Consider the following 18,984-nt stretch of genomic DNA (forward strand, 5'->3'; position numbering starts at 1 on the left):
TTTTATATTTTGAACGGTTATTCTGCTCACGGTGGCACAGAGGAGCAGTGAGTAGCGCTGTTGCCTCACAGCAAGACCAGGGATTAGTCCTGTGTGGAGTTTGTATGTTCTCCTCGTGTCTGTGTGGGTTTCCTTCGGGTGCTTTGGTTTCCTCCCACAGTCCAGAGACATGGAGTCAGGCTGACTGGTCATGCTAAACTGCCCCTCGGTGTGAATGTGTGTGTGAATGTATATGTCTGTGTGTCTGCCCTGAGATGGGCTGGCGACCTGTCCAGGGTGTTTCCTGCCTTCTGCCCAGTAGCCGCTACGATGGGCTCCAGAGCACCCCCCCCTCCCACCCCCGCAACCTAGAAGGATAAGCGGCTTAGAAAATGTGTGTGTGTTTGTGTGTGTGTGCTACTCTGGTCTCACTCACCTCTAATAGTCTTCAGTGCTGCATTACTTAACACTACATCTGTCTACTGATTAAACTGTCAGTAGATCATCTGCTGTAAATGTAAATGCAACATGATCTTTCATGAAAGACATTTAAAATTGTGGCTTTAAAACCACGAGACTAAAGAGTGCAGTTGGTGCTGTAACAGTGGAGAGCTGTAAACAGGGACAGTCCACTTAAAGCCACACCTTCTCAGAACTCTATATAAATGAAGTTCACTCTCATCTCTCCATCACACTCTCAACTTCTCAAACTCACCAACAATGAAGACGCTGGTCACTCTGATGCTCGTCTACATGCTTTTTTCAGAAGGTACAAAGTCATACGCTGTGGATATAAATTACAATTCAATTGTTTATTATTAGTTACTGAATATTGTTACTGTTTTATTATCACTTATGTTTTGATTGTCAAGGTGAAGTCGTAGTTTTCTTAAGAACATTTTACAGCTGATATTTTGCAATGCAGTTTTTTATATTTTATTATTATTATTATTATTATTATTATTATTATATATTATTTAAAATCTTCTGGAAACTAAATATCAGCTCTCAATTTGTTGTAATGTTGTGCAGAGTGTTGGTAGAAATTTAAGCTTCAAACTAATAAAGATGATCATCATTACTAAATAATGCAAAATATTATCAGCCTTTTGAACATTCACTTTTTTCAAGGGTCTGTTTTTCTTTTAGGACAGAACAGTCAGAAAGAGTCTGAAAGTCTGACACTGAAAAACTAAATGTCATTTTTGATCCTTTATTTATGATTAGCGTTTTTCACTCTGTGTTTGTGATCCTGTGAAAAGGCTAATAAAACATGGCCTGCTGTGTATTTTGTTTATTCAGATTCACAGTTCATTGGTTTGTTTGTTTATCTGTGAAGCTTTACAGGCTTCTGCAGCTCTGAAGTGTTACGAGTGTAAGAAGCCGCCATGTGGTTCTGAAAATGTGACTTGTCCTACTCCTCAAGAGTCCTGCTTTTCACAAACTGGTGAGAAATAAAGCTCAACCTCATCTAAGACTCTAGAGCTCACGACTCACAGCTGTTTTTTTTGTCACAGCCAATTTGTGTGAAAAGTTGTGAGCAGTAAGATTTTAAATCTACATTTGTATGAAATCTAAACAAAATTATAGAGCTGACATTTGAGTTCTTGATGAGATCAGGTGTCAGATGAAACATCATCAATATTAAACTATCTGAAAATATATATTCTATGATACTGAGTTGAAGCAGAGGCCGGATCATCTCTGAATCTGCCAATTTGTAATTCATCAAAAAGTCCGTAAATATTCATTACTAATGCAGTAAAATGTCGAATATAGTTTCAATGAGCCGTAAGAATGAAGTTGCACATTAGGTTCTGCAGAATGTCTCACATGTCATAACAATGCTGTATGACAAGTAAACACTTAAATAATGTGATCACAAGTTACATTTTCAAATGATGTTGAAGTTGTTTTAGATGATTTTTCTCATGCAAATACATTTTACATGTATTCACATGTTTTCTGATCTCTTTCTTTCTCTCTCAGAGGAAAGCGGTGGCCAGAAAACCATTACGAAAGGGTGTACAACCCAGGCTAAGTGTGAAGAAAATAAAAGTATGAAGTGCTGTGCCACTGATCTGTGTAACAGTGCTGAGGGGGTTAAACTGAGTCTCCTCATCACGCTGGTTCCTCTGATCTCCTCCATCCTCTTTATCTGAACTCTCTGCTCAGCTGCACTCTGTAGTGATGTGTGTGTGCTTTATAAAAGTTACTGTAAGAGCATTTTCTGTAACCTAACTGTCAATAAACATTGTGAAGGTGAATAGAGTGTAGTTTTATTCTGAATATTTCTGTTTGTATTTCTATTTGAACTGAAGAAATAAACAGACTGTCCCATAAAACCAACATAGAGGACAATTTGTTTAAACTATATAAAACAAAAGGAAATAATAAGAATCTACTTTACGCTTAATCTGAGATCCACACATCATTCATTTCAAACAGTCTGGTAAAGCAGTGAAGTCAGTGATCAGACTCTGTTCATGTGGGTGATGAGTTTGATAAAAGTAGTTATCTTTATTTACATGAGCTGTAGGTACATAAAGAAAGAACTGTATACTATTTTCTACAATATCTATCAGATCTAAGGCTGGTTCAGAATGTTTCATTATCAGTACTGAACTCTGACTCCTGAACTAAACTTTTTTAGTACCTTCTTGTAAACTACAAACCAAAAGTGGGTGTGACTTAAACCAGAAATGAGAGTGAGGTGCTGGAAGTGGGTACATTTACTGACATTAACAGGCTGCAAACGAAGCCAGAAAAACTGACATTAATTATGTGGAACGTAGTTCAGCCAATCAGCAGCATCAGAAGCTGATGAGTCTGAACTTATCAGTTACATATTGAAGTTTGGTGTTGAATGACAGAACTTTTTGTACAGTATTGAACTCACTTGGGCAGCACCGTACAAGTATTAAATACTGAGACTCCGCCCTGATCATGTACAAGTTATAATATTTGAGATTTTAATCTGCTCTGTGTAGGTAAAGCTTTTTAAAATTAAAGTTAAAAAGAGCCGTTATGGTCCTTGATGTTTCACACCGTTCTACATAGAACCATATACAACACATTTTCCATCAATCAGAAGAACCGTTTCACCATGCAAAGAACTATTTACTACTTATGCTCTCTCTCTCTCTCTCTCTCTCTCTCTCTCTCTCTCTCTCTCTCTCTCTCTCTCTCTCTCGCAGTGGTGTTTTTTGTAACGACATTGTAACTGTTTATCTGTCTGCTTAATTCTTATTCCATCTTGTTATACTTTTGCACGTTTGTAAGTTCTGTGTAGTTTTAAAGAAAATAAAAATCACAAATTGATCACAATTATTTTGTAGTCAAACAATTTAACTTATATTATTTAACATATATAATAATTTAACATACATACATTCAGGTGAACACAAATATATTTGTTTTGCAAGGCAGGATGCATGCTGGCATGTTCTACACTCGTATGCTGCCCTGCTCAAATTACATGCTTTGCTGATTCTCTAAGTGAAAGTAAATGAACTTATAAATGCCATTTTTCTCTTCATGTAATTTTACTGTTTTCTTGCCATGTTGTTTTCTGCTAATAGCCCAAAGGACTAAACAGCCCAAGTGACTGATTGTATGTGCAATATTATAATGAATAATAAATGATACTAGTTTTGAGGCCTGGTATCTTTATTCCTGGTGTGTTATGTAAGGATCTACCATACATGTAACAAAAGCAGCTGTGCACAACCTTTACTGATGTCTCATTGTGTGATAAATTACACCATTCAGTCATGCTACTCTGTACAAGTAAAATAAGTTACATAAAATGGCAAAAGCTTCATTTTCATACATGCTGGAGATACAAGAACTGAAAGAAAGTGTTGAAATCAGAAGACTAAAAAGTAAGAGAGAAAAAAAAAAGACTGACAGAGAGGAACGTTCATTAAAACCAGTGTGAGATAGATATGATGTACTGTATAAGCTTTACCCAAGAATTTCAGCTGAGAAAATGGTTAAATAACAGTTAAATAATTTAATAAACAAATGTTATAAATATTTATTCAAATTAAAAGGTGTGTCCAGACTCTTCCATACAATATCCCATACTGTATATGTTGTACCTGATCTATAGCCACTTCCACTTCCCAATAATTAGCTTGAGACAATCCTTAATATGTAAGAGGCAGAGTGGATGGGCGGAGGGATTAGCGGCCAGAAGGAGACTGGGGTATGTTTGTATATCTGTGGGCAGACTCTCTTGTAGTGGACAAATTCTCCCAATTAGAGTCTCCTGTATTTCTAAATGAAGGTAACTTGCTTTATTTGAAGTATTTATTAAATATCATGCTGCACATAATGCAAGTGTTTAGATCTCATTCTTAATTCATAGGGTTTAATATGCAGCTTTAACAACTTCAACTCTTCTGGGAAGGCTTTCCACAAGGTTTAGGAGTGTGTTTATGGGAATTCTTGACCATTCTTCCAGAAGCACATGTGTGAGGTCAAACACTGACATTGGACGAGAAGGCCTGGCTCGCAGTCTCTGCTCTAATTCATCCCAAAGGTGTTCTATCGGGTTGAGGTCAGGACTCTGTGCAGGCCAGTCAAGTTCTTCCACACCAAACTCGCTCCTCCATGTCTTTATGGACCTTGCTTAGTGCACTGGTGCGCAGTCATGTTGGAACAGGAAGGGGCCGTCCTCAAACTGTTCCCACAAAGTTGGGAGCATGAAATTGTCAAAAATCTCTTGGTGCTGAAGCATTAAGAGTTCCTTTCACTGGAACTAAGGGGCCGAGCCCAACTCCTGAAAAACAACCCCACACCATAATCCCCCCTCCACCAAACTTTACACTTGGCACAATGCAGTCAGACAAGTACGGTTCTCCTGGCAACCGCCAAACCCAGACTGGTCCATCGGATTACCAGACGGAGAAGCGTGATCGGCCGCTCCAGAGAACATGTCTCCACTGCTCTAGAGTCCAGTGTCGCCGTGCTTTACACCACTCCTGAGAGTGACCCATTCTTTCACAAATGTGTGTAGAAGCAGTCTGCATGCCTAGGTGCTTGGTTTTATACACCTGTCGCCATGGAAGTGATTGGAACACCTGAATTCAGTGACTTGGATGGGTGACTGAATACTTTTGGCAATATACAGGAAAGGCCAGAGCAGGCTACATCTCCTGAGGAGACTCAGGTCCTTTGGCGTGCAGGGGGCACTTCTCAGGACCTTCTTCGACGCTGTGGTGGCATCAGCCATTTTTTATGGAGTGGTGTGCTGGGGTAGCAGCATCTCCATTGCTGACAGGAAGAGACTGAATAAGATCATCAGGAAGTCCAGCTCTGTCCTGGGATGTCCTCTTGACCCAGTGGAGGTGGTGGGGGACAGGAGAATGAGGACTAAACTAACAAACATGCTGAAGAACCTGTCCCACCCCATGCACCGCTCTCTGACAGCACTGAGCAGCTCCTTCGGTGCCCGGCTGCGGCACCCGCGGTGCATGAAGGAGAGATACCGCAGGTCCTTCCTCCCAGCCGCTGTCAGACTCTATAACAGTCACGGCACTCAGTAGACAGTAGTTTACAATTACTTTCCATGTGCAAGAAATCTCAACATCACTGCCACAGCACTTTACTGTGTGCAATATCTCAACCCACCATGCGTAGTATATTCACTGCGGATCACTGTCAATATGTTTACCACCATTATGTGCAATTATGTCAAGTGCAATATTTCTCCATTTATTTACTGTTTATTTATTTGCTATTTTATTCACTGTGCAATACTCACTACAATACATACATTTCTACATTTCTAAATTTAAATTTAATACTTTGTATATTTTTCTTGTAATTTTGTACATATACATATATCTTTATATTTTTATTGTTTATTCTATTTTATATATTGTTTGTATATTTCCTGCTGCTCTGTCTTCTGTGCTGCTGTAACACCGCAAATTTCCCCGTTGTGGGATTAATAAAGGATTATCTTATCTTATCTTATCTCTTAATATAGTGTATGTACACATATGCAGTTGTGACTGGTGTGTCTTTTCTGAATTTATAATAACACTTTTATTTTATAGTAAATTCATTTGGGCTGGTTTCTGTTTATGAACAGAGACCTACAGATGGAATATAATAAAGGAAAACTCATTTTTGAACTTGAGTTTAAAGTTTTTATTAAACTTAAATTTGTAACTAAGTTGTAAATAAATCTTAAACTGAAACTTTGCTTGTTCACAAGAAGGTATTTCAGAGCCACTCAGTTCTACCTAATGGAAATTGTTTGCCTTCAGTGTTTTGTGCTTATGATAATTTTAATAGACATCAGTTTCAGAGTGTTAGATACATTTATTGGGGCAATAGAGTGGTACGTTGCGGTTGAGGTGACCCAGAAAGGCGGGAAAACGGCAAACAAAAGAAATGCTGAAAGCAGCTCAAACAAAAGCTGAACTAGAACAATCAGCATGAGGACTTCTGGGAATTGGAGTTACCTGAAGTTATGGCCCCTTGCCGCTGTTGCCTTCTACTGGCAGCTGGCAGCACAGGCTGGGCAGCTTGCAGTCGTCGCCCTCTGCTGGCAGCGCAGACTGGGCACCTTGCTGCTGTTGCCCTCTGCTGGCAGCTGGCAGTGCAGGCTGGACCCTTACAATTAGAGTCATAATTAATCTTTTAGCACTTTTACTTTTGATACTTAAATACATTTGTACTTAAGTACAGCAGAACTACGCTTGCCTAGTCTTGTTGTGTGAGGATGTGCAATTGACTCAGTAAAAGACAGAAAGCTGCAGCAACACTGTATCCACTTTGTGTTTCTCTAAACGTAACAGATGTTTTATGTAGCGGAGGGAGACACTGGCAATGAGTCGAGGCACTAGTGGACATAATTCTGTCCAACATTATATACTAATATACTCAACAACATTATCTCCATTATTACAGAGATACTAAGATACAAAAGAGATGAACCACAGATTTCCTAAGAAACAACATCTTTAGCATCAACTGCATCATCCTTAGCTTTCATAAAGCAAGTCAGTACTATGTACATCAGCAAGCTGTCGAAATCAGCAGCAACTAGTCATTTCAACAGATCATCATATCACCCACATGAAAGCAACATTTCACTATACATAGACACCACACTTGGTCCCTCGAGCCCCTTCCTAACATGGGTCTACACAAGCTTCTGACAGATTTCTCTGGAAAGATTCAAGTATCTGATACTATTAAGTCAAGACGAGGCAGTCAGAAAGGATCTCATCAATTTTGTTACATTATCTTTACACAGGAAAATAAACAAAACAGAAGAAAGATTAAACACTATGGTCTGAATATAAGAGTATGACAGACAAAAATGAGCCACAGTACTTTAGGCATATGTGAGCCTAATAAGCTTTTTAATCAGGATTTAAAAATATCACATTTGCATTTCCAATATTCTCTGAAATGCTATTTCAGAGTTTAGGAGCTATATAAGGAAATGATCTTCCACCAACTGAGCTGTAAGTGATCCTTGGAGTTTGCGGTAAGCCTGCCTCAGCTGAGCCAAGTTGGAAGGGCTATAATGGCTCAACAAATCAGTTAGATAAACCAGAGCAAACCTATTAAGAACTTTTAATGTCATAAGACCTTGTAGTCCATGTGAAACTTATCAGGAAGCCAATGTAAACAGAAAAAGACCCGAGTAATATGCTCAAACTGTCTTTCTCCTTAAAAGCAAATAGAACATTAATAATGCTCAAATGATATACTAGCATTCATTAAAATCTTTAACGGGAGCATTTGGTAGGATTAAAAGACCATTAAGGTCAAAGTTAAAATCTGCAAACTTATGTTTAATCAGACTTTAGGAGGATGTTCCTGGTCATCCAGTATTCTGTCTTTAACACACATAACTGAGTAACATCAGCAAAAAAGTGACATTGGGCTTCGTTCACCAGTATCTTCATAAGCTTTTTATTACATTTGTTCTCGAGAAAAGTCCTAAGAAAAAATTTACATCAGACTCATGAGGTGTACTTAAACCACAGAATTGTTTGCAACTTTGTGCTTTTGAGTGTCTGTAGATTCTGTTCTTACCAAAGAGCCACTGTGTTTATGGAATATGTATCCAAGGGGTTGCAAATAAAGGGAGAACAGTAAGGGCCCTAAAACAGAGTCTTGTGGGACACCATGTTGTTTTTGTACAATCTACACGAAATGACAATTTGACAAATGACATTTTTTTCCCTCAGAAATGAATGGGGTGCAAAAGTTTGTGCACCCAGCTTAAATAATGATGATACAAGTCCATTAGAAACAGTTATTTAACTTTTGGGGTTCCATAGCAGCGACTTAGCAACACCTTTAAAAACCCTTGGGATATCATAACGACCACCTAGCAACACCATAGCATCCATCTTGCAACACTCTAAGAGCGATAGCAACCACTTATCAATAAGGCTGTGATGGTCAATTTATTACTCACTCTGTGTTGTTTGTCTGTATTGTAACCAGCCAGATCTTCACAAAGAAAGTTAAATACATGTGATGTGAGTTGTCTTGTTATGTCTGCCTTGCCTTACAGTCATATGCAAAAGTTAGGATGCCACTACTCAAATTCCATGCTTTGTAAATTTTCTATGTAACAATAAATTAAAGCACAGTTCTGCACATTTTAATGCACTATTACTGTTTATTTGCTGAATTTAACATATTAGGGGAAAAAAATAAAATATAAAATGTGGCCTGTAGAAAAGCTAAGGCACATTTAGCCAGGGGTGTTCAAATTTTGCATATGACTGTAAGTGCTGAGCAAAACGTGTGTCTGGTGGAAGTGTGAGTAACTCCAGCAAGCAAAATCATCACCTCTACAAAGCAGAGCTAACTAACTAAAAGCTAAGTTGAAGGATCAGTCATTGGTCAGTTAATATGGACATGTTTGGAAGTTATTAGATGCCAGGAAATGAAATACTAAAAGTTGGCCTTCCTAAAGTTACCTTCCTTATCTAGCTGGTGTCCCATACAGAAATCTGATATAAGTCCACATATGGCCATATATCATTGAGTTAGGCATACATTTTAAATTTTGTGTACATATACATTGTGGATATATATGTGTCAAATAAATGTCATATTCATAATATATGGATCATCCATATATGACTGAGAGGTGGGTGAATACATACATACATACATACATAACATATAGATCATACATATATGTCTGATACATGGTGGAATCCATCCCAATATAGTTCACTTCACCTCACCTCATTGAAGAAACACAATGCTTAGAAACATTATGTAACATCAAGCTAGCATATATGAGCAATATATGCCATCTATACATAAATAATGTTTTCTATCATATATTGTTGATAAATACATGGTGTCAAATACCCCCTGTATTTGACCTGGGGGTCTGGTACTCCATGGATAACTTCTTGGACCCCCTAAATGTCACAAATTTGTTATGAAGTTGTGCTGGCCTTTAGGGAAAACAGACAGTCAAATACCAATTTATGCAAAGGTTATTGTTTAGCTGCTTCACCCACAATGGAAGAGCTTCTGTCTTTGGTATTCTTTGGTATTCTTGCCTACTATACCAGCTAGAGATGCAACACTGCTCTGCCTCAGGGTGTTGCTGTACCAAATTGGTATAGCCTAGCAGCTGTGATTATGAAAACACAAAATTCAAAATACAAAATTCAAGAGTTTTATGTCAAATCAAATTTACACAGGTGCAAATGTGAGTAAAAATCTTAGGTGCATAGAACTTGTAGTACTTAAATAAATAAATAAATAAATATATATATATATATATATATATATATATATATATATATATATATATATATATATATATATATATATATATATGATGTGTATGTGTATAGATGTACAAGATGTCAATCTTGTATATGTGTAAGTATAGATTTGCTTGATTGAAGTCTGTTGATATGTGGATGCAGTGTGGATTATCCATGGAGATCATCATCATGATGATTCAGAGGTGCAGTGACGGGCCCATAGACACCAAGAAACACCAGCACTACTGGCTGCTCAGCAGCTTGATGGCCCGAGGGAAGGAACTGTCTTGGAACTGGCTGGTTCTGGACTTTATTCTTTTGTACCTCCTCCTGCTCGGCAGCTGTGAGAAAAGACATTGGCTTGGGTAGGTGGAGTCCTTTAAAATCCTCCTGGTCTTCCTCAGGCAGTGGCAGGTGTATAAATCCTGGAGGTCTTCACTCCCGTGTGGTGTGTTCAGTCCTTGTCAGATCCTCTGTGATGTGAACACAGAAGAACTTGAAGCTGCTGACCCTCTCTGCAGTGGCTCCATTGATGGTGATGGGGGGTACACTTGATTTACTTGAAATATTTATTAAATAGCACTGTACACATAATGCAATTGTTTATGTATTCTGTACTGTAGACACTTGCATGACAAATGCCATGCAGCCAATGGTGGTCCAGGAAAACCATGCTTGTCTAGTCTTGTTGAGTGAGGATGTGCAAGAGACTCAGTAAAAGAAAGAAAACTGCAGAAATGGTACCACCACTGTAAACCTGTTTGTGTTTGTCTAAATGTAAAAGACAGAACTCAACAACAGACAAGCACAACACTGTCCTGCATTAAACACTAATATATTAAACAGCATTAGTCTCAAATCTTCATTTTTACAGAGGAACTAAGAAACAGATGAACTACAGAATTTTATGAAGCAACCCAGATAGCACATTTGATATGATCTGGCATTTAGATGTGGCCCACATACCACATGGAATGATGGCACAGAAGTGGGCCAGATGCGGTTGCCAGAACCCAGCCTGTTTACTGTCATTACAGGACCACATCTCAGCTACCTTTAAACCACCAGTGCCAGAACTGACCCACAACTCAAAACCATTAGTACAAAAACCAGGTCATTACAAAAACTGCCCTGTTGGGTGGGAATGCTGTATGATGCCATGAGACTCAGGGAGAGGTGGTGTACAACACTCTTTGACTACCAGCTGCAGACGGCTGTGGCGTTGATGGGATTCCTGATAAATGAGCAAATGCTTATCCCACTGCACCACTCAGGTACTTCTGTTTAGAAGCCTACATGTCTAAAATGTTTACTACACCATGAAAAAGATTTGTTTCATTTAAAATAAGTGACAAGTTCAGTGAACCTCAGATCAGTTTTGTTTTTTTAATGAACTCAAAATTTTGAGCAGCCAAAAATCACTGTAAAGTAAATCTGAATTAAACTGAAAACTAGGATATGTAGTAGTGTTCCTAGCACTGAGGCAGATTGTGTTAAATTAACTAAAATGAGCATTTTAAGCTGGTATTTCTCTTTGTTGAAATAACAAATAAAATGTCACAAAATCTAAAACATTTTAGGTTGGATTGTTTACAGTGTACTGTGAATATATGGCCATGATCTGAATGTAAACTATGCTCCCTTTTAAAAGTCCTTTTAATCCCTGTTTAAAATATAAATGATTATCATGTAGCTCATATCAGCTCCGGCAATGTTTGCCAGAAGTGGCCCAGATCTGTTTTGAGACATGTGGGCCATACAAGCATTTTAAGATGTTGGTTTACATGTAGTTAGCCAGTGCCGACCATGGGCCAGCAGTGCCATATCTTTGCCAGAAGTGGCCCACATCCGCATGCTATCTGGGAACATCTGTGACATCAACAACATCATCCTTTCATTTGGGTACTATTTGGGTGGTGGATCATTCTCAGCACTGCAGTAACACTGACGTGGTGGTGGTGTGTTTGTGTGTGTTGTGCTGGTACGAGTGGATCAGACACAGCAGTGCTGCTGGAGTTTTTAAACACTGTGTCCACCCACTGTCCACTCTATTAGATGCTCCTGCATTGTTGGTCCACCCTGTAGATGTAAAGCCAGAGACGATTGCTCATCTCTTGCTGTATAGTATGAGCTAATCATTCTCTAGTCCTTCATTGGTGGTCACAGGACGCTGCCCACAGGATGCTATTGACAGGATATTTTTGGTTAATACATTATTCTCAGTCCAGCAGTGAGGTGTTTAAAAACTCCAGCAGCACTGCTGTGTCTGATCCACTCATACCAGCACAACACACACTAACACACCACCACCACGTCAGTGTTACTGCAGTGCTGAGAATGACCCACCACCCAAATAGTACCTGCTCTGTGAGGGTCCATAGGGGTCCTGACCACTGAAGAACAGGGTAAAAGGGGGCTAACAAAGTATGCAGAGAAACAGATGGACTACAGTCTGTAACTGTAGAACTACAAAGTGCACCTATATAGTAAGTGGAGCTGATAAAATGGACAATGAGTGTAGAAACAAGGACGTAGCCATAATGTTAAGGCTACCTCCTTTCATTTTTTTCCCCTTTTTGTTCTCTATTTTTATGTTTTGAACAAATGTTATTCTGGTCACGGTGGCACGGAGGAGTAGTGGGTAGCGCTGTTGCCTCACAGCAAGTCCAGGGCTTAGTCCTTTCTCCCCATGTCTGTGTGGGTTTCCACCAGGTGCTCTGGTTTCCTCCCACAGTCCAAAGACATGCAATCAGGCCAACTGATCATGCTAAATTGCCCATAGGTGTGAATGTGTGTGTGTGAATGTATATGTCTGTGTTTCTGCCCTGCGATGGACTGGCAACTTGTCCAGGGTGTTTCCTGTCCAATGCCCGCTAGGATAGGCTCCAGAGCACCCCCACACCCAGAAGGATAAGCGGCTTAGAAAATGTCTGTGTGTGTGTGTGTGTGTGCGTTACTCTGCAGGGTCGACATGTGATCCTAAACCTGTGAATTGTACTTCTTCTGAAGATCGCTGTCACACAACCAGTAAGAAATAAAGCTCAACCTCATCTAAGACTCACAGCTGTTTATTTGTTGTAGCCGATTTGTATGAAAAGTTGTGAGCAGTAAAGTTTAAGTCTACATTTGTATGAAATCTAAACAAAATTACTAGAGCTGATGTTTGAGTTCTTGATGAAATCAAGTTTCAAATGAAACATCATTAGTATTAAATATTATGTCTTAAAACATATATGATACAGAGTTACAGTAGAGGCTGGATAATCTGTGAATTAATCACATTTAAGAGCTCACATCTCCAAATATCTGCCTATTTATAATTCATGTGCAAGTCAGTAAAAGTTCATTACTAATGTAGTAAATGTTGAATGTAGTGTTTTAATGAGCTGTAAGAATGATGTTGCATTCATTGTATGACAAGTAAACATTTAAATAATGTGATCACAAGTTAAATTTTCACATGATCACAAGTTTTCAGATGTAGGAATGAGATGTTTCAGATGTTTTTCACATGCAAACACATTTTTACATGCGATCACGTTTTCTGATCTCATTCTTTTTCTCTCAGTGGAAAGCGGTGGCCAGAAAACCAAATACGAAAGGGTGTGCAACCAATGCTTTGTGTGACGGGCCTAGAAATATGAAGTGCTGTGACACTGATCTGTGTAACAGTGCTGAGGGGGTTAAGCTGAGTCTCCTCATCATGCTGGTTCCTCTGATCTCCTCCATCCTCTTTATCTGAACTCTCTGCTCAGCTGCACTCTGTAGTGATGTGTGTGTGCTTTATGAAAGTTACTGTAAAAGCATTTTCTGTAACCGAACTGTCAATAAACAGTGCGGAGGTGAATAGAGTGTAGTTTTATTCTGAATATTTCTGTTTGTATTTCTATTTGAACTGAAGAAATAAACAGACTGTCCCATAAAACCAATATAGAAGACAATTTGTGTAACTATTTAAAACAAAAGGAAATAATAAGAATCTACTTTAATCTTAAACTGAGATCCACACATCATTCATTTCAAACAGTTTAGTGAAGCAGTGAAGTCAGTGATCAGACTGTGTTCATGTGGGTGATGAGTTTGATAAAAGTAGTTATCTTTATTTACATGAGCTGTAGGTACATAAAGAAAGAACTGTATACTATTTTCTACAATATCTATCAGATCTAAGTCTGGTTCAGAATGTTTCAGTATCAGTACTGCACTCTGACTCCTGAACTAAACTTTTTTTAGTAACCAAAAGTGGGTGTGGCTTAAACCAGAAATGAGAGTGAGGTTCTGGAAGTCGGTATATTTACTGACCACAACAGGCCGCAGACGAAGCCAGAAGAACTGACATTAATTACATCCGGAATGTGGAACGTAGTTCAGCCAATCAGCAGCATCAGAGGCTGATGAGTCTGAACTTATCAGTTACATACTGAAGTTTGGTGTTGAATGAGAGAACTTTTTGTACAGTACTGAACTCACTTGGGCAGCGCCGTACAAGTATTAAATACTGAGACTCCGCCCTGATCATGTACAAGTTATAATATTTGAGCTTTTAATCTGCTCTATGTAGGTTAAGCTTTTGAAAATTAAGGTTAAAAAGAGCCGTTATGGTCCTTGATGTTTCGCACCGTTCTACATAGAACCATATACAACACATTTTCCATCAATCAGAAGAACCGTTTCACCATGCAAAGAACTATTTAAGCATGCAAATGGCTTTTTAAATGTGTTCATTGTTCTATATGGAACCGGTGTCTTTACTGAGGAACTTTACTAAGGAACCGAACTGTCTTTCTCTGAGTGTATAAGTTCCTCGAGGAGCACATCTCGGTCTCATCAACTGTAGTAAATTTTTTACATTTGGATCCCAAATGGATCTGAGCTCTGTGTAAAATTAAGAGGTGTCAAGAGAAAAAAATCTCCACCTTTTTCAGCTCCAGGTTTGTACTTTTTTATTTTGACACATCATAAACCAGCATTTCCCCCTCTTATTACACAACATAACGGTACACTGATAACCCAGAAGTTGTTAGGACTAGTCCCTAGTCAGCTGTTGTGTCAGCTGTTGGAGCCAGAACAGAGTCAATAAACTGTGGAGCAGGAGATCTAGTGGACAAAATAAATACTTACGGTGTATTTATTTATCTTGGACAGCACTGCTGTCTGCTGACTTGCTGCAGTCCTGCAGGGGCTTGGGGCTTGATGAGACCCCCACTTCTGTTCAGAATGAGTTTATTTAGTATTGTATATACTATATGGTGGGGCTCTCTCTCTGTCTCTCACACACACAATGGTGTTTTTTTGTAAATGACATTGTAACTGTTTATCTGTCTATTTACTTCTTATTCCATGTTGTTACACTTTTGCATGTGTGTAAGTTCTGTACAGTTTAAAAAAAAAATGAAAATCACAAATTGGTCACAAATTATTTTGTAGTAAAACAATTGAACTTATTTAACATACATACATTCAGGTGAACACAAATATATTTGTTTTGCAAGGCAGGATGCATGCTGGCATGTTCTACACTCGTGTGCTGCCCTGCTCAAATTACATGCTTTGCTGATTCCCTAAGTGAAAGTAAATGAACTTATAAATGCCATTTTTCTCTTCATGTAATTTTACTGTTTTCTTGCTATGTTGTTTTCTGCTAATAGCCCAAAGGACTAAACAGCCCAGGTGACTGATTGTATGTGCAATATTATAATGAATAATAAATGATACTAGTTTTGAGGCCTGGTATCTTTATTCCTGGTGTGTTACGTAAGGATCTACCATACATGTAATAAAGGCAGCTGTGCACAACCTTTACTGACGTCTCACTGTGTGATAAATTACACCATTCAGTCATGCTACTCTGTAAAAGTAAAATAAGTTACATAAAATGGCAAAAGCTTCATTTCCATACATGCTGGAGATACAAGAACTGAAAGAAAGAGTTGAAATCAGAAGACTAAAAAGTAAGACAGAGTGATTCTTAAATCAATATAACAGTATAATTATAACAGTGTTATAACATTGATTCTTATCTTATTCGTCAGTGCTTAACTGAGCCTTCATTATGAAACGAAGACTCAAATTACTTCATAGGCATGTATGATCCATTTTATCATAAGTGGGTGGACAATGTCATGTTTAGATCATGTAAAAGGTGGACAAACTCACCATAAACGAAAAAGATTTGCATGTTCATTGGTTAAAGGCTATGCTAGTCACTCTCCCACAGGTTATTCAGTGCAGTACCTGACAGGTGAGCTGTGTGTTGCTAAATTCTGAATAGAAAAAAAAAGAATCATAGACGATCATCGCTACTCCTTAGAAGAAGAAATGATGGGCAGTTGTCAAGTAATGTTAAGCTATGTAAAAAACAGGAAACCAAAGATAGAAAACTAAGAGACTGGCATCGACAAAGAAGCAGGGTAAACATCAGAGTTGTGTTTTCCACTCAGAAAGCCCTCTTGAAGGACAGAGGTTCTCAGAGTTACTCTGAAGTTGCTTGTTTTTTGCTGGAAAGGAAGGGGCAAATGCTTTATTTGTCAGGCATTGTCAACATGACCAAAAAGTTGTGCTGTTTATTTTTTTCAAAAGCAAAAACATCTATTGAAGTATAACAGTGTTTTGGTGCTAGCATACATGTGAATTGCATTCCTGCTTCTTACTGAGTGAACGCTGAGATCCATCTAAAAATGTAAGTCATCCATACGAGCCTGCACTAAAGCTCCTCATAGTTTGCCCAAATGGCTGCTTAGGATAAATAAGTTACTTAAAACTGACTGGGATGGGCTGACTATCCATTTTTATGTCAGCAGTGGACACGACAGAGCTGAAGGGTGGATGTTTGCTGTGGCCACACTGAGGCAGTAACGCAGACACAGTGGTTGAGGGTTCCTTGATTTTAGAGCCACCTATCCACGCTGGAAGATTTACCTAGCTAGCTAAATAAAACTAATCATTTAGCTTTCTGTAAGATTATATTTTATACCTATCCAACAAGCCAACTCCCGTGACTAACAACAAATCAGCTATAGCTGGCTAGTTAGCTGGCTAATCACTGTGGCCACCAAATGGTAACTTAAAAGAAACGCGCAGCTTGCAAAACATGAAAAGTTAACTGTGAAGCTATACAAGACTATAAATATAACTCATAAGAACCAGAGACAAGTTATGAACAATTGGTATCACTGTACCACTGTAGATGCTTTGCAGATGCTCAGTATATTTTTAACCAACATTCAAATAAATGCAACGGACCTTGAGATTGCATGTGAAAGATTCAATTAAATTGACCCCTAAACCTTAACCCTAACTTCAACCCTAAACCTAAACTTACTCCTAAACCCAACCCTGACCTGTTAATGTTGTTATCACCAGGAAGTCTGTTAATAACATAAGTGTCATCTGTAGGTGACCATCCATATAAAGTGTGACCGAACAATTTTATTTGGATTGCTGAGAGCAGTTTAGCAGTCCACTGGTAACACTTTATAATACTGTTTCATAGTTAATAAGTAACTAATCAGGAACTAAGCAGGAATGAATGAGTAGTGCTGCATTAACACTTAAGTAAATACTCTTAACTACCAAGGACTACTAGTTAACTACTCAGTAGGTAATAGTGAACTAATGATTAGGGTAGTTCATTATTAACTAAGCAATAACTACTGAATCTCATAGAGAATTACTTAGTAACTATGGTTTCTTCGAATAACTACTCAAAAACCACCGATCAAAGTCTGACAAGGTTTCGGCTGAACTACCTGATGCAGTGTATTCCAATACTTCTAACAGTAAATACACGTCAGTCTCAACTGCATATGTGTACATATTTCTATATTGTGGTCTATTTACACAAAGTTAGGTTAGTTTCACCATTTATGTTGAATAGACGGCGCAGTGGATAGTGCTGTCGCCTCACAGCGAGAATGGCCTGGGTTCAATTCCCAGCCAGGCGACCAGGGTAATTTCTGTGAGGAGTTTGCAGGTTCTCCCTGTGTCTGCGTGGGTTTCCTCCCACAGTCAGAAACATGGAGTCAGGCCAATTGGACGTGCTAAAATTGCCCCTAGGTGTGAATGTGTGTATGAATGTGTGTGTCTGTTTGTCTGCCCTGCGATAGACTGGCGACCTGTCCAGGGAGTGTCCTGCCTTCCGCCCAATGACTGCTGGGATAGGCTCCAGCACCCCACCGTGACCCAGAAGGATAAGCAGTTTAGATGATGTATGTATGTACGTTGAATAGACTCTCCCAAAATTTTACGCTGCTGCACTGACGTTGAACCGTGTGCTTGCACTGGGTCGATATGACCAACAGGTCAAAACAAGCTCAAAATAAAGTGCCTGCTGTGCCCTGACTGGTGTTCTTGGTTCGTGCTTCTTTGGTTTTGATGTTACGTTTTTATGCACACATAAAGCAAAAGGAACGACAGATTTTGCAAAATGTAGTGGAGTAAAAAGTAAGATATTTGACTTTGAAATGTAGTGGAGTGAAAGTGAAAAGTCACCCAAAATGGAAATACTTCAGTAAAGTACAGATACACAAAAAACTACTTAAGTACAGTAACAATTACACTTACTTAGTTACTGTCCACCACTGGTGAAAGTATATGCCTGTGTGCCGGCCCTGTGATGGACTAGCAACCTGTCCAGGATGTTTCTTGCCTTCCACCCAATGAGCGGTGGGGTAGGCTCCAGCTACCGCCGTCACCCAGAAGGATAAGTGGCTTAGAAAATGTGTGTGTGTGTGGAAACACAGCATACAGCATATGTTTCAACTTGTCTCCATTGGCTCATAATTATGAATGTGAGTTAAGTACAATCTCGAGATGTGACGGAATCGAAAGGGTGATTCAGGTCCTCTGAATCGTGTTTATGAGCTGTATTATAGTACAGATAATAATAGAAACACAGAGAAACATCTAATTTGATGCACCGGTGCATTTGCGACCCCCAAGAGTGAATAATTTCAGATCAAAAAACAAAATGATACTTTAGCTTCTTTATTTATGGTTAGTTTTTTTTGCTCTCTGTCTGTCATCCTGTGAAAGGAGTAGAACAGCATGTCCAATTTTTCATTATGTTCAGTATGATGACATTTCCATTTGTTTGTTTATTTATCTGTAAAGCTTTACAGGCTTCCACAGCTCTTAAGTATTACAAGTGTGAGGCGAAGACATGTCGTCCTAAACCTGTGGATTGTGAAATGGGTGAAGATCGCTGTATAACTGCAACCTGTAAGCA

At 38.8% G+C, this 18,984-nt stretch overlaps 1 protein-coding gene across 1 annotated transcript; it reads left to right on the top strand.

The window, feature by feature from the left end:
- Positions 1-681: 681 nt before the first annotated feature.
- LOC118803915 (weak toxin CM-3-like) lies at positions 682-2,206 on the top strand. The gene is made up of 3 exons (XM_036564454.1): positions 682-748; positions 1,319-1,426; positions 1,969-2,206. The coding sequence occupies exons 1-3, from the start codon at positions 700-702 to the stop codon at positions 2,139-2,141; spliced, it is 330 nt and encodes a 109-aa protein (XP_036420347.1). The 5' UTR covers positions 682-699; the 3' UTR covers positions 2,142-2,206.
- Positions 2,207-18,984: the final 16,778 nt, after the last annotated feature.

Source organism: Colossoma macropomum, unplaced genomic scaffold, assembly GCF_904425465.1.
Source record: "Colossoma macropomum unplaced genomic scaffold, Colossoma_macropomum, whole genome shotgun sequence".
NCBI lineage: Eukaryota > Metazoa > Chordata > Actinopteri > Characiformes > Serrasalmidae > Colossoma > Colossoma macropomum.